The sequence below is a fragment of the Mus caroli genome, unplaced genomic scaffold (assembly GCF_978045245.1).
Source record: "Mus caroli unplaced genomic scaffold, Mus_caroli_1 scaffold_5, whole genome shotgun sequence".
In the NCBI taxonomy this organism is placed as follows: Eukaryota; Metazoa; Chordata; class Mammalia; order Rodentia; family Muridae; genus Mus; species Mus caroli.
The window spans coordinates 110,851,035-110,865,909 of NW_028227260.1; the positions used below are offsets into that span (position 1 = coordinate 110,851,035).

The following is a 14,875-nucleotide window of genomic DNA, read 5'->3' on the forward strand; positions in this document are numbered from 1 at the left end:
ATTGGTTACTGAAAAGCCACCTATCACATGAAAATGTGAATTGAAAATAAATTGCCCCCATTCAACAGGTTAATCAAAGTTTTTAGGGATTATGGTTGTTACTGTAAAAAACAATAATCACAAAAAGAATTTAAACGGTTTTATTAAGTCAAACAACAATTTTCAGGATCCTAGATATTGCTTTTTGAATACAAACATAGTGAAAATAACAAAGCAAATACTCCACTTTTTAGTTTTAAGCATCAGATCAGATATTAGAAAGAGATTTGCAACAGTGCATGAGAATCGTGCCTACTGGCTTCTGAACAAGGTCCCTCGTCACCAGCATCTTCCCATTTATAAATCCTAAATTGGTGGGGGAGCCTTTTTGCTTTTTTCATTTCAGAAATGATTGCTCAACACAGAATGCAATACACCAAAAGAGAAAAATAGTCCTTTTTTTTTTTAGACCTAAGGAAGACACTACTACTCTTAAAATGATCACTTCAAGGTAACAGACATCCAAATTGATGTGGTTTTCTTTGAAACCTCATCAGTAAATCATTTCTTGCACAGTAGGTTCGGCATTAACCCTGCATTTAGGATAGGAAGTGTTATGGAGGACTGGTTGCTGCATACCAACGTCAGTATCAAGTTCTTCATCAGGAATTAGAGACTGTCCCAGATACCAAGCAGGACAACACTGGCAAGAAAACAAAAAGTGAACTGCAGATAGGTCAAATTTTCTTACAGAAAAAAAATTCATAAAATATTACGTGGATATGTTGTTTTAAACTGCTAGTTTATAGTAAAACAAGAAGTAATGTCTTATTTCTAGCTGCTTAGTTCCAAATGGTCTCTACTTAGATTGCATTTTCAAAAAGCAATTTAGACAATGCACATAGCCTACTAGAGAGCAAATATTATAAACTTGCCGTTTGTTGAAAGGTGTTTTATAGCTGCTATAAAGCTTCTGCTTCTCTAGTCAGCAGATTAGCAAGCAGGTTGAAGTGGTATCACATGAGAAATACACAAAATTGCTGAGTTCCTTAGCTGCTTTAGTTGTAACATGTGTTTTGAAACAAAAGTTCCTCTAATTTTCAAAGACCTTTTGCGCCTGTGTTAAGTTACCATTAGTCCAAGTGGTGTGAACAGTTCTCTCTTCAAATGCTTCCTGCAAACTTAAGCTTTTCAAGCTGTACAGTTCAACCATTAGTTAGGAGAGAAACAAAAACCCCAGTGAGAAAAGCACTGCCTTTTGGAGTCACAAAGATAAGTTGCCCCGTTTTCCAGAAATTCCATTCACATAATTCCTATTAAAAAAAAAAAAGAAAGAAAAGCCAACCAATTTATCTATGAAGTGACTCAAAGACAGCTCAGGAATCCCAAGGATTCTTAGCTTGATTTTAAAGTCAACTGAAGAGAATCCAAGCTCAAACCCCTAACTGACTAACCCATGGCGAACATTTTTCCAATTGAAAGAATTTTCCTTTTTTTTCCCCAAACTTGATATCAAGAGATTTAATCAGGAGGGGAAAAAAAAGAGCTAACAATTCAGGCAGAGTTCAGACAGAAAAGCAATTATCAAGCAAACGCAATTTATTTCATTTGTTCTCCCAAAGATGTCAGTAGATCATTCCACCTTGGTCATATAGGGTGGCCAAGCCTGGGAAGGAAACTTCACCCACAGGAAAGAGGGGGGGAAATTAACTTGGTGGCAATTTCAAAATAGTTTTCAAACTGCTGAAGAGTCTCCAGCTCCTTTGACATGCAGAAATCACACATAAAAGCACAGAAAATACTAGGGAGCATGCTAATTTTAATTGCCCAGAGGTTTTCAATGCAAAACACCACAACTTAAATGCATAGTCCAAATTCTTGCTCCAAAGCCTCTGTCTTTGTGCATTGAAAAGAAGGAAAGACAACCCCACCGATTGTTCTCTGCAGATAAAGGCACTGTTTTGCAGATTTCCCCCAGATCAGTGCCAGACTTGCTAATGACCTGCCCACCCACCTGGGGCCCTTCCCAAGGTGGCCATCAGGAACTGCCTCACATCTTCAGAACCTGGAATGCTTGATAGTGGACAACCCCAAGAAGGCTGTTCTTTCGCTCGGACGCTGGTCTTTAGGAGCACCTAGAAGAGTTCGTGCACCTTATTTGCCTAGAGGGAAGTCAACACAGTCCATCTTTTAAGATGTCATTTTCCTCACTGCGACCCGTATAAAGATGAATCCGTGGCATTTTTATTTTCCTGTGCAGGAAACAGGAGCTCGAGACCACAGAGTTTCACGCTCTTGCATGAGGCAGTTAAGCCAAAAACTGAATTAAAGTTTTGAATATTTCGGGCCCCTTTCCCCTTTAACCTAAGAGTACCAGCTGTGTACACACACAAAAGCGTTAAAGGTGCTGATTTTGTGTGTGTGGGTGTGGAGGGGGGGGTGCGTTCGTTAAATGAGTTATTCAGAAAACAAGGCCTGGGGAAAGGGTAGAATACAATTTCTCAAAGGTACAACTGGGTCGACAAGCCTCTGTTTCCCTCCAAACTGGATTGACCATTGTCCTGAGAAGAGAACACATTGTCCACTGTTGTTCGTTTTTTAAGGACTCGAAGGTGCTGTGGAATTCCAACAAGGGCATGAGAAGGGTTTGTGTGTGCCCGGAGCTTCTTCTGTTGGGTTTTGTCCCCCCAAATATTTGAGAGCCCCCAATACTCCGAAAGAGCACATCCATTTCCCACCAGATTGCCCAGAAAGAACTTCTTCGCTTCCGTTTTTTGTCTGTTTGTTTTTAAACTGCGTCCAACTGCCACGACCTACATTGTCCCGCGAGGCGCCAATGCTGAGGAATAACCAGGGAATCTCAACAACACAGCGCGGCAGCCCCGTAGTCTGCGTTGTGCGGCGCTCTGCGGGGGTTCGCATCCGGCCGCCATGTTCCCGACTCCAGAGCCGCCCCCAAACCAACCCTCCTTTCCACATCCCTCTCCTTTCCTCCCCCCCCCCAACCTTAGCCGAGGCCGCCCTCCCCGCGAGGCTGCTTTCAACCTCCCCCGCAACCCCCTGGCCAGAAAAATCCTGCTCGACGGCTGCAAGGCTTTGCGCCTGCGCGCCGCGCCCGCGGGCGTGGGGGTGGGGGGAGTCCTAAAGTCCCCAGCCTCGGCTTGAAAAGGCCGAAGCCACGGGGAGCAGGGGCGGGGTTGAAGCCCGGACCGGAGCCTCCTCTTTCCTCCCTGCGGGTCCCCGCTAAGGCCCCGGCCGAGCTCTCACACGTGCGCGCTAAAAACCCACTTCAAAGTGTGTTCGCAGTGCCTAGGAGGCCCCTTTTGGATCAGCCTCATACTCAGGGAATGCAGGAGCCTCGCCGCCTCCATTCCCGGCACCGCAGATGCGCTTGGAGAGCCGAGCAAGAGGGCGTTTGCCTAGGGATGCGGGTGCCGCAAGTGTTCTTCCTTCGCGGACCAGCGTCCTCACCTCCCCCCAACCCCCACCGCCAGTGGAAAAGGAATTGAACACAAAGTTTGCTGGCAGCGCTATGCTGTAGTCTTAGGAGATCGCTATTGTTTGGGCTCGAATTGACCCCAGGTCGGGATTAGGCCGAAGCTGATTTCTGCTTTACAGCCCCGCCAGCCTAATGAGGCCGAGAGGCGATGGGGCGCGAAGCGTCCTCGGAGCCCAAGGCGATCCGCTAGCTTATGGCCGCCAAGGGCCCTGTTGGTGGAGGTCAAAGGGTCAGCGGCCAGAAACCGCGAGAGAATTGACCCTAGGAAATGAGGTCCCCTCCTCCCTGCCCAAACCTCAAGCGGAGATTTAGAAGAATTTGGTGTGTGAACAGGGGCTCCCTAAGGACTTCTGAAATCCCTTAGAGCTACTCTCCTTCCCCCATGCTAGAGCCCAACTGGAGCCTTGGAGCTTCAGGGCCTGTGACAGAAAACAAGCTTAGATACTAGTTACAGTGGTACCCTCCATTCATATTGTGGCAGAGCCTTTCAAAAACTTACAAGGCACTGGACTTACAAGGACTGCTGGTTTGGACAGATTTCTTAGGAGGAAAGCGGGGCAAAATAGGGAACAAGAAGTCAAGCAGAAATTCGGAGCACACCATGTCTGGAAGGCTTTGGGAACACTAACTAGATCACCCTTCGTGGTACCTACTAGACAGTCTTACCCTAGATGCTGATCTTTGAGCCTTCCAAAGTTGATGGAGGCCAGAGCTCACCAGCCATGCTTGGAAACACCCCCCACCCCCTTTCCCCTCATCTTGAGATATTATGCTAACCTACCCATTTTCAAGGAGTATTACTAAGGACCAAGCTTGGACTTGGAGCTTTAGCATTTGTGACTTGGGGTGTGTGGTTACTGTCTTAGGTTGCTTAGTTTGCATTCAAGAATATAAATATGCATTCCCTATGCTAGATTATGGGCAAGAAAAACAAATCAAAGGATTCAAAGACACCAAGTTTTCTTTGTGAAAAAGAAATGCATAAACATAATTTCAAGACATTTGCTGTATACAAATCAAGAGGGAATCATGAGAAGCACAATTTTTAGTAGTTATTAGGTTATCATTGTTATTTGTCAGTTTCCTCTCATAGGACACTGAAGTGCTTTTCTGTAAAAATCTATGGTAGAATATTTTCAAGCCACTAATGAAATATTTCGTGTTATTTAATTAAGCAAGGGTTTGAGCCAGTGTTACTCAACCTATCTCTACTTAAAGCTAGGTTAAGGACTGGGGTCAGCAGGGAGGGGACTCATGGAGAAATAGTAAATTGTGGAGGCTCATTGAATATGTAGAAGAAAGGCTGACCATTTACATTTCACAATGACACAAATTTAGTCAGAAAAGCCCTCTGAAAAATTGCTGAGCATTTAAAATTGTCTCTGGTTTCTAAGAGGAAAGCCTGAAATATGGATGTAGTCCAAACCCTCATTGTCAAGGTCAAGATTGGGATGTCTGAGTAGGGTGTGATGAACTGACCAGGTTTACCTGCTCAGCACATGTATGATCATCCCAATTTCTATTCATGGCCTTCAGGTGGACACCAGCAAAGTGGAAGTGCAAGAGACACCATTTTTCACTAACAAAATATTGCCTCCAAAGAAAAAAACTGTCAATACTTAGTTGTTGACAAAAACAAAACAAAACAAAAACAGATAACAAAATGGATAATTTGAATGGGCCTTGGGAATCGGTTTGTTTTAAAGCACCAGAAATTCTCTAAGCATTTCAATTTTAGATTGATTTATTTGAACATGGGAAAAATATTGGGCACCAAATACAAAAAAAGTTATAACATAAATAGGATGTGCCAAGACTTTATTTCTTCAGAAAGAACAATCAACAAAATTCTAGAATTGAAAATGATTATATAATATCAAATTGACTGCCACCAAAAACTGAGAGCATTGCCCCTTAAAGCGAAAGAGGTGCTTAAGCCTATTCATTACATTTCTAAACACTTTACAATTCCTTATCTCCACTTTTCTGTTATTCATGCAGAGATTAGGCTCTCAATAACCAACAGCACCCTAAAAAACTCTCCAAACTCTACCCACTTCACCCCCCAAAATAGTGGTCAGTTTCTTGTCCACAGACCCATTGTAAAAAGAACTGTTTGTCCAAATGAGTTGCTGCACTGAAGATTAAATGGATTGTTAACATTTTATCACAAAACAAACAACCGTTTTTCATTGTTACTGATTTTAATGGAAACAATGCTCTTAACATCTTTGCCTACAAGTAATGAACTTTAAAAATAAAGTATTTTGCAAATGTGTTTCTTTCCACAGTATCATTTAGGAACTGCTGCAGTTATTACACCGCTATATAAACGTTATGAGTAATTGTGATAATCATGAATTGAACTATATACAAATCAGCCTTTGCCATCCAAAATTTAAAGACTGTTGTTTTTTTGTTTTTTTGTTTTTTGTTTTTTTTATTTTTTTTAAGAAGCACTTTAACCATGAGAAGCACTGTTCAACTGGCCTTGCTCATTGTCATTTCAGGTGTGCTATTCTTTGAAGCTAAATAGATTTGATAGGCAGATTAGGTACGTCATAGATACAAACATAGGTATATGAGTGATCTCTCAACAGACATGCATCCTGCCATAATTTTCATTTTTATGTAGAGTAATAAAGAACTAAGGGACATAAAACTAATTAGTTTACCTTCTGTTTATATATATATGTATATATATATATATATAGGGCAGGAATGATTAAACCCAGCCTCTCAGTCTTTGAAGTACAAGATTGAGATGTCATGGCCACTAAGTGAATTGATCAGTATTATTTGATTTGCATGCCGAAAATCCAGGACAAACACATTTAAACTCGCAGTTAAACAACCATCTGAGCTAGAGATAAAGACAGGAGGGTCCTCCCCAGATGGAAACTGACATTGTAAGGAATCTAGACTGCAATAGAAAAATAATTTAACAATTAAAAAAGGGATCTGAGTGAGTTATAAATACCAACAAACAAAATTCAATTTACTCACATCTATTTGTAGGAGGCTGTTACAAAACAAAAAAAAAAGTCAGTATGGTTCAAAAATTGTAAATTGTGTTCCTTTTCTCAAAACAATAATTGTTTAATGCTAAAAGCAGTTATAATCAAAAGCTGTACAGAATTTGTTAGAAAACATTTATCCATAAATATTGTTCAGTTCCCGGCACTTGCAGCAATAATTAAATTACAAACGATAAATATGGCATCAACGGATATGTATTTACAAAAAGAAAAGTTATTACAAAAGGCAACTGTATACTAAACGTCACAATCTGTGTAGAGTAACATCATATCCTCAGCCTGAAAAAATACTGAACAACAAATTTCGACCCCATTAGACGAAGATACATTCACAAGTGTAATGCTTTGAAGAAAAGTTCAAGACATAACAGGACTTTGGCATGGTTTAAGAAACAATCACCACTAAGGCGAAGAAGACTTTTCATCAGTTTAACATCACCACCACCAAGCCATCGATAACTTCCTCAAGAAACAGGACAGTGTTAATTAAAATGATTTGAAGGAGTTTCAGAACAGGGTGTACAGAGAGCAAGAGGAGGGGGCAGGAAAAGCAGTGAAAAGATTTTGTAAAAAATTCCTTCAAATGCCAAAACATATTTTCTAATCCTGAGAAAAGGGCATGGCTACTTTTGGATCTTGCCCCAAACCTTCCTGAACAATTGCAGTTACCAAGATGTAGCCCTATATATATGGCCTCTTGCTTTAAAACTCCATTTCCATCTGATTTGTCTCAGTTTTCTTTTTAAAATGCATTTTGGTTGTCCTCAGACGTACCATTCGTTAAAATTGGGAGGAAGTCCAGGGTTGTGGCTGGTGCTAGTTTGAACTGCAGAAGGGGTTTTAGTGGTATCTTTACTGTTTGCAGAAGCTATAGCGGGTGGAGTGGAAGATTCATAGCCTGAACTGGCAGCAGGGGAGGAATCTGACCCTTGAGATTCATGAACCTAAAATTAACATGTATATATTATAATGAATATAATTCCAACTGGCAATGTGAAAGCAATAATAAACAAATAAACCCCCCAAATAACAACAAAACAAGATCAGATTTGAATACTATAAGAGAACAAGACCTCCCGCTGGCCACTTAAACGAGAAATAGGATTTTAAAAAATTGTTTTTCCATATTACTGATGTCTAGATAGATACCCCTAGCATTCCCACCAAAAACCAGGCTGGAAAAGGAATAAAGAATTCCATTTTAGTCATGCTACTTCAAAAAAAAAATGCTTTCTCCGTGGATGGAGTGGGCAAGTAGTTATTCTGCCGGCCCTATAAAATAGTCACTCCAGATTTCACTTTCAGAATTCGGCCTGGGAAAGCAGGTATATTAATGAGTGACACAGAGGTGGCTTGGGGGTTGGGTGCTCTGAATTCCCACACAAATATGTTGAAATCAGACTGCGCTCCTCGGCCCTATTGTTTTATCTGAAGCGGAGGAGCAAACGAATGACACTACCCCGGGTTCGGAGCGCCCACTCCGGATTCCCATCGTGGGTTGAGATAGGATGAGGTGGCCACAGAAAGCTCAAGCCCTGGCGAGCTCCGTTAGAGCTTCCCAGTAAACAACTGATTGTTCCCTCCACTCTCTTCCCCCTCACAACTCAGCTCTCTCCTTCTCGACCCCCCTCCACCCCCATCCTCAAAAGGGGTTCAAGGTGTCAGTGCTGGAGCAAATCGGATTTAACGTGAAGGATAGAGGGTTGGCAGCGCGGGCGCTTCCGTTCTGCGGCCCGGTATCAGGCCGAATGTTTACAAACCGCCGACCGCTAATAAAGAGGTAATTACCTTCATGTGTTTGCGCAGGGAGCTCGGGTGTGTGTAGGACTTGTCGCACACTTTACAGATATAGGGCTTGTCCGAGGTATGCACATGCATGTGCTTCTTGCGGTCGCTGCTGTTGGCAAACCGTCTGTCACAGCCTTCGAATTCACATTTGAAAGGTTTCTCACCTGCAAAAGGCAAAAATGCAAAATAGGGGGAGGGAGAGAATATAGTTAAACCCAGAAACTTCTCAGAGTGGTGAGCCGGAGATTGAAAAGTCCGGCGTCTTTCTGCAGAGGGGAAGCGCGGACAGTGGAAGGACTAGCATCTGTTTTCCCCGGAGGGGAAAAAAAAAAAAACCCAGAGCTTTGATTGAGCTGGCTGAGTTGGGGAGTGGTGATCTTAGGCAGGGGTAGAGTAGGGCCGGCCCAGAACCCGAACATCCATCCCTTTGTTCTCTCAGGAGCAGAAAGCTGGGGGGTCCTCAGAAGTTTACCCTAAGTTGTGCTTCCACTCCAAAAGAACCAGGGCTCCCAATGTGCGGGCACATAACGCCACCACCTCAGCAGTGTAACCAAGCTGGGTAGGACAATGGGCCGGGAATGGGACAGTCCTATCCGTCCCCTTCTTTGTGTCTTTCCACTTGCCTCTTTCAAATGTAGCGGTTTTGCTAAGTCTGGTAGTCTTACTAATTTTCGAAAAGAGAACACTACATAAATCCGGGGACTACACACAATTTTACAAGAGATGCTGAGCAAGCCACAGAAACCAGTGCCTTCTCTACTTTATCTTTCCTCCAAAGAACTAAACTGAACCTGGAACTCCAAATAAAAATAGTTTGACAAAAGTATCAGTCATTTAATTAGGAGATATGCCAATCAAGTGTAAAAAAGAACGGAAGTAACCAAAGTTAGTTTTCATTAGCATTTCTATGGTTGCCTTCCCCGAAAGTGTTCAGAGAGCTAAGTCGCTTGTAAGCAATATACTTCCAACACATTCGGAGTCTCTTCCTAGTAACCCAGAAAAGAACACAAAAAGAGGTGGCGCCAGTTGGTTCCTGGGCGCGAGAAGGTCCCAATTAGTTCCTGAGACCACAGCAGTCTGCTCGGGAACTTAGAACTCGGCAAAAGCGCCGCAGGTTCCCGGGGGGGGGGGGGGGGTGAGGGGTGGAGAGGCTGTGACAGCGCTTCGTACTGAAAGGTCTCGGCGGGGCGCCGCCCCTCGGCTTGGCCTCCACCCCTCTCCCTCTCTGGCTGTTCAGGTCTGCTTGGTGGCAGGGTGCCCCTGGGGAGACCCGCGCCCACCTGTCTGCTCCCCCTTACCTGTATGGGTCCTCTTGTGGATCTTGAGGTTCTCAGAGCGGGCAAAAATCTTCCCGCAGCCCGGGAAGGGACACGGGAAGGGTTTCTCGCCAGTGTGCACTCGGATATGGTTGACCAGTTTGTACTTCGCCTTGAAGGACTTGCCTTCGCGGGGACATTCCTCCCAATAGCAGACGTGGTTGTTCTGCTCCGGGCCCCCCACATGCTCCATGGTGACATGCGTAACCAACTCATGCATGGTGCTGAAGGTCCGGTCGCAGCTCTTCTTGGGCCGGCTTAGCTGAGCCTCCTCGATCCACTTACAGGACAGCTCCTGCTTGATGGGCTGCCGCATGTAACGGAAGAAGGCGCCCGGCCCGTGGTGGGCCGCCACGTTCACGCCCATGTTCATGTTCATGGGGCTATAGTTAGGGAACTGCGCACTGGCCGCGTAGGGGTCCGTGCGGGGGCTAGCCACGGGGCGGTACGGGTCTGCACGGCCAAATAGCTCCCCGCGCAGCCCCAGATGGACCTGGTTGTTGTCCACGTGCCCTGTGGGCGACGGGTGCCCAGCGCCCTGCTCATGAAGCCCAGGAAAGAGCAAGTAGCTAGGAGGCTCAGGAATACCAGCTGGAGCGTGAAGACTGCTCGCCGAGCCAGCGAAAAGCCCGTGCTGCCCGCCCCCGGAGGCTGCCTCGCTGAGCCCAGAACCGCGCTGACGGAACAGAAAGTCGCGCGTGGAGTTGAAAGCGGCGGAGGCAGCGCCGCCGTAGGTGGGCACCTGGCTGGCGTGATGGTGGTGATGGTGGTGGTGATGGTGGCCCAGGGCATTGGCATAACCTGAACCCTGCGGTGTGAACGCTGAGCTCTGGCCCGAAGACAGATCGTGAGCGGTGGCTGGGCTCAGCTTGAAGGCGGCGGCGGCAGCGGCGGCGGCCGCAGCGTGGGTTGAGTCCCCGAAGGGATTCAATCCCATGCCTGCAGGCTCGCGGTTGGGCATCTCGTGGTGGCGCGGAGCACCGAAGCTGCCCACTCCCAACCCAGGGAACTGCGGGCCTCCGTCCAGGAGCATCGTCATAGGTAGGGTGTTCTGGACACAGAAGATCCGGCCGAAGTGAGCAAGGGTGCAGGCGAAGGAGATCCCTGAAGGGCCGTAGTCGGAAAGGGATGGCGGCGGTTGAACACTGCCTGGAGACCCCCTAGGCGCTACCCGGAGCTGCAACTTTCCTAGGCTGCGAGAGTCTCCTGCAGAGGGACGGGAGGGAGGAGGGGATGAAAAAGGATTGGGGGGAGGGCGATGGGAGAGTAGGAGGGAGGAGAAGGGAGGAGAAAAGACTCTAGGACTAAATCTGCTTAACAAACTAACAGGAGCGCACAAAGAAAAATAAGCAAAATAATAAGTGGAGGGCGGGGTTTGTCAATCCTGTCCCGGACACCCCTCCTCTACTCAAGAGCGCGGAACCACGGGGCCAGAGGCTCCTCGGGTCCCGGCTTTCAGGAGCAACTGCACCTAGGAGCAGAGGCGGAACGTGTCCAGAGGGCAGGCAGCCTGCACTAAGCAGGCTCGAATCTCACTGCTCGCCTCGCGAGTCCAAGCCTCTTCACCTCCAGAGTAATGTCCTTGGACTGATAAAGTCAATCACTCACTCCTCACACATAAACGGAGCGGGAGGCTGGGCAGCGCGCACCAATGGGGAGCCAGCTGGCCTGAGATCACCTGACCCCCGGCCCTGTCGCCCATTGGCCACCGCCACAATGATTGGCAGCGCGAAGCGGAGAACATGGCAGCCGCTGCTGGGCGACCCCAGCTGATTGGGTAGCTGCGGAGCGCCTGGCAGGTGAGGCAGCCGCTGCTCAGCGTCCCTGAAAGGGATCCGCCGGGTTTGCGAGGCTGTGGGGAACTGGGGCCAGGCTTCCACAAGCAGCGGGACAGAGCTGAGCCTCTCCCTGGCTTGGCCCTGCTCTAAGCCGGCCGCAAGCACCCCTCGCACGCTCTGTACCCGCCTAGACTAAAGAAACTCTTTGACCCAAGAAGATACTTGTCGCTGCCGTTCCCTTTCGGTCCAGAAGACACTGTGGTACCCACTTGGGACCCTGCTGTCTCAACTCCTTGAGAACGTTTTCCTTCCGTAGGTACCGAGAACAAATTCCCGCATGAGTGGGGCAAATCTGTGTTCCTGATCAGCTGTGTGGCTTTCACCCCACACCCCAATAGGAGATTACAAACCCAGGCCGGATTAGTTTCTTCCCTGCCTGTGCCCCCAAACTAGAGGTAGCTGTCCACTGCCCAAACTAGAAGAAACGGTAGCTCATAGAGCCTACTAACGGTATTTCGGAGTCAGACTGTGACCGTGTGGTCTGTGATTAGCGGCTGTACTCACTGCTTCTCAGCAACATCCCCTTGTCCCGTGATAGAACAGACAACAATACAACAGCCATGTACAACACAACCTAAGCAAATAGCAGGAAACACGAATGAAACACAGAAAGCAAGCACACCTCCTGAAAGACGCAGAACATACTAAATAAAGTAAGCAACACAGTATCAACACTAAACAAAGCACAGAGAGCATATAGACACATACCAGAAACAAGCATAGATGCTAAATAAATGTGTAAGAACACAGCCTATATATACAAAACACAGAGTAAAAACACTAGACAGTGACTGTGCTTTTCGTGGGGCTGGAGCAACAAGCTTTGAATACTCAGCATTTTGAAACGCTGAAGTGTTAAAAGGACAACAGGGAATGGAATTTTCCTCCCCTCTTAACATCCCGGGCTTTGCTCTCTTCTATGCCTACCCAAGTGAAGCACCTAGTGACTCAGGGAAGCAGCCACTCCCTCAAGGAATTGCTTTCCAGGGAACTGTGTTGGAGTGGCCTCTTTACCCACCACTCTTCCCCCTGGTGAGAGGTTTTTTTTTCCCCCCCTCTGAACAAAATGACCAGAAGCAGGGTTATAAATCCACCCATGATTTGTGCGGCAAAGCACTAGCAAAGGGTGGAAGAAAGTGAGTGGGAAGAAAAGGCTGAGAGGTGGCTGGGATTGCCACATCCCAAGCAGGGCAAAGCCTCTAAAGTCTATGCCTTGAGGCAGGCTCACAGCCTGGCCGCCATCTCTCTGTAGGAAACAACAACTGATCAAGTTCAGAGGCGCCAGGAGAGACCGCCTCAAGCAGCGCGTTAGAACTGCAGCTTTTCCGGTTCTGCCCTCCTCCTATCTGACTGATCTGGCCAACACCTCACCTTCTAAGATAGTTTGCGGAGAGAAGGTGCTACTGGCACATCTTATAGTAAGTCACCCCTTCACAGCCAATTCACCCCAATCTCACTCCACATTTAGAGCCCTCTCCCCAGATTGCAAGGTGAGAGTGCACTGATGACTTTTAAATTATTGCATTTACCGAAAACAAGCTCTTAAAAAAAAAAAAAGGAAAGCTCTCTTCTCCATCAACAGAGTTTCTTTGCGGGTGGGGTGGGGAGTTTTAGAGAATAACAAATATGCTTAAATCATGCAAATGAATTCCGTGGAGTCAGGTTTGCAAAAAAGGTTGGAAAAGGTTGGTTTGCTTTTCTTCCTTTCTCCCTTTGTCTTATTTTTCCATAATTTCTTTCTGAGCATCCCAGTACCTCTCCTCACCCCTACCACCCAGGGACGTCTAACTGCTTAGTAAAAAGTTTGGATCCCGTCAGCTAGGAGATCCAGGGAAAGCAGCTGTCCCGCCACCGCTGCTGCAAGTTTCCCGGCAGTCCCTGCAGATACCCGGATAAGCGAGGGTCTAGCAGGATTGGAAGTCTGAGCAAGCTACCCGGCAATGGCTTGGAGAAGAGGGTTGGCAGCTGGGGACTAGCATTCCTCTTTTTGGGGAGGAGTCTCGAACGCAGGGCAAGGGGATGCTGCCGCCGCTGACCTACCGGGTACCGAGTGTCCGTTTTGATGCGGCCACATTCCGATAATTAATTGCCTCCAGCACGTGCTCTGTAGTCCCTGGAACAAAAAGGCATAATTCAATTAGATCATCAACCCAGAAGTGGGAAGGTGGAAAGGGGGAGGGGGAAGTCCCAGTTAAGGGGCAGACCTGAGGCGGTTCAGCTAGGCCAAAACCCAAGCAGAGGAGCTCTTCCCAAGGCAGCCAGGCCCCTTAGGAGTGCAGTTGTTCGGTGAGGCTCAGGGGTTCCAGATATTTCCCAAAGGATGAGACTGGGGATTCTATGAGCAGCAGGGCACAGGCAGGCCATTTCGAATTCTGTTGTGGTTGGTATGGGTGGGAGTTTCCATATTTGGGGAGGGGAAGCCCTGACTCTTAGTCGCGATGGAAAGCAGTTGTAGCAAGTCACCGCATGAAAAAAATCAGGTTCCCTGCGCCTCACAGAACGCCTCACAGTGTTGTTGGGCAAGAGAAAAGTTAACTTTTTCTCAGGACTTGGCAGCTTCTCTCTCAAGTTGCTTTTTTGGAAGGAGACTCTGGGAAAGACTTGCGGTGGGGGGAGGACCTAGAGCTTTGGGGAGCTGAGTCCAAGAGCCAGCCGAGTGGCGACTTGAAAGAGCAAAAAACTTCCCCCATACAGAAGCTAGGGCCAGAGGTGGAAAGCATTCCTAGTCGTGCCCCCTCCCCTCCCCCTCTCCCAGGTGCAGGAAGGAATCATGGCGTCAGACAGGACCACTCGAACCTGGGTCGTGGTTCTTATTTTCCACTATAACCGAAGCTCCCTCAGCAACTTTGGCTTACTGGGGTTTACATGTGTATTAGGCAGCCTAAATTAACCAATAAATCTCTTTTATGTGTCCCCCAGTTGTATGTGGTCTGGTCTAAATATCCACATGTCTGCATGGATAGGAAATATAATAGGATCCTTTCCCTCACACTGAGTTCAAACAGTAAAGGGGGGAAAAGATTATTTTTTATACCCAAATCTAAAGCAATAAATAAAATCAGAGAAGCCTATCATTGCCAAAGGAGCAAGGCTTTTGAGTCTGAGTCTTTGCAGAACCTATCTTGGAGGAGGAGGAGAGAGAGAAAAGACCGCTGTGAGGGGCAGCAGGGTAGAACTGGCTTCTCCATAGATCCCAGAGCCTGAGTAGGCAGCACTTGGCCCTTCTTCCCTTCCAGTCGCCTCAAAAAACAAAACATGTGCCGCACATTGTGTTATCATGCAGTGTTTTTAAAAAATTCTGTAGCGGACACGAAATGATCCTAAGTCGGAGACCTAGCAATTTTCTTTAAGTCCAAGGGAAACACTGCGGTCTTTTCTTCTGTTTTATATTTAGAAAAGACTTGCAATCTAACACTC

General features: G+C 46.8%; 1 protein-coding gene across 2 annotated transcripts; it reads right to left on the reverse strand.

The window, feature by feature from the left end:
* Nucleotides 1-532: 532 nt before the first annotated feature.
* Zic3 (Zic family zinc finger 3) lies at nucleotides 533-13,532 on the reverse strand. 2 transcript variants are annotated; one of them, XM_021153796.2, is made up of 4 exons: nucleotides 13,499-13,532; nucleotides 9,603-10,826; nucleotides 8,305-8,468; nucleotides 7,201-7,460 (listed from the first exon to the last, which is right to left on the reverse strand). In XM_021153796.2, the coding sequence occupies exons 1-4, from the start codon at nucleotides 13,530-13,532 to the stop codon at nucleotides 7,281-7,283; spliced, it is 1,602 nt and encodes a 533-aa protein (XP_021009455.2). In that variant the 3' UTR covers nucleotides 7,201-7,280. The 2 variants fall into 2 exon arrangements, with proteins under 2 accessions (XP_021009456.1, XP_021009455.2); XM_021153797.2 differs by lacking the exons at nucleotides 7,201-7,460; nucleotides 13,499-13,532 and adding an exon at nucleotides 533-682 and having other exon boundaries at nucleotides 9,603-10,730.
* Between the last annotated feature and the right edge of the window lie 1,343 nt (nucleotides 13,533-14,875).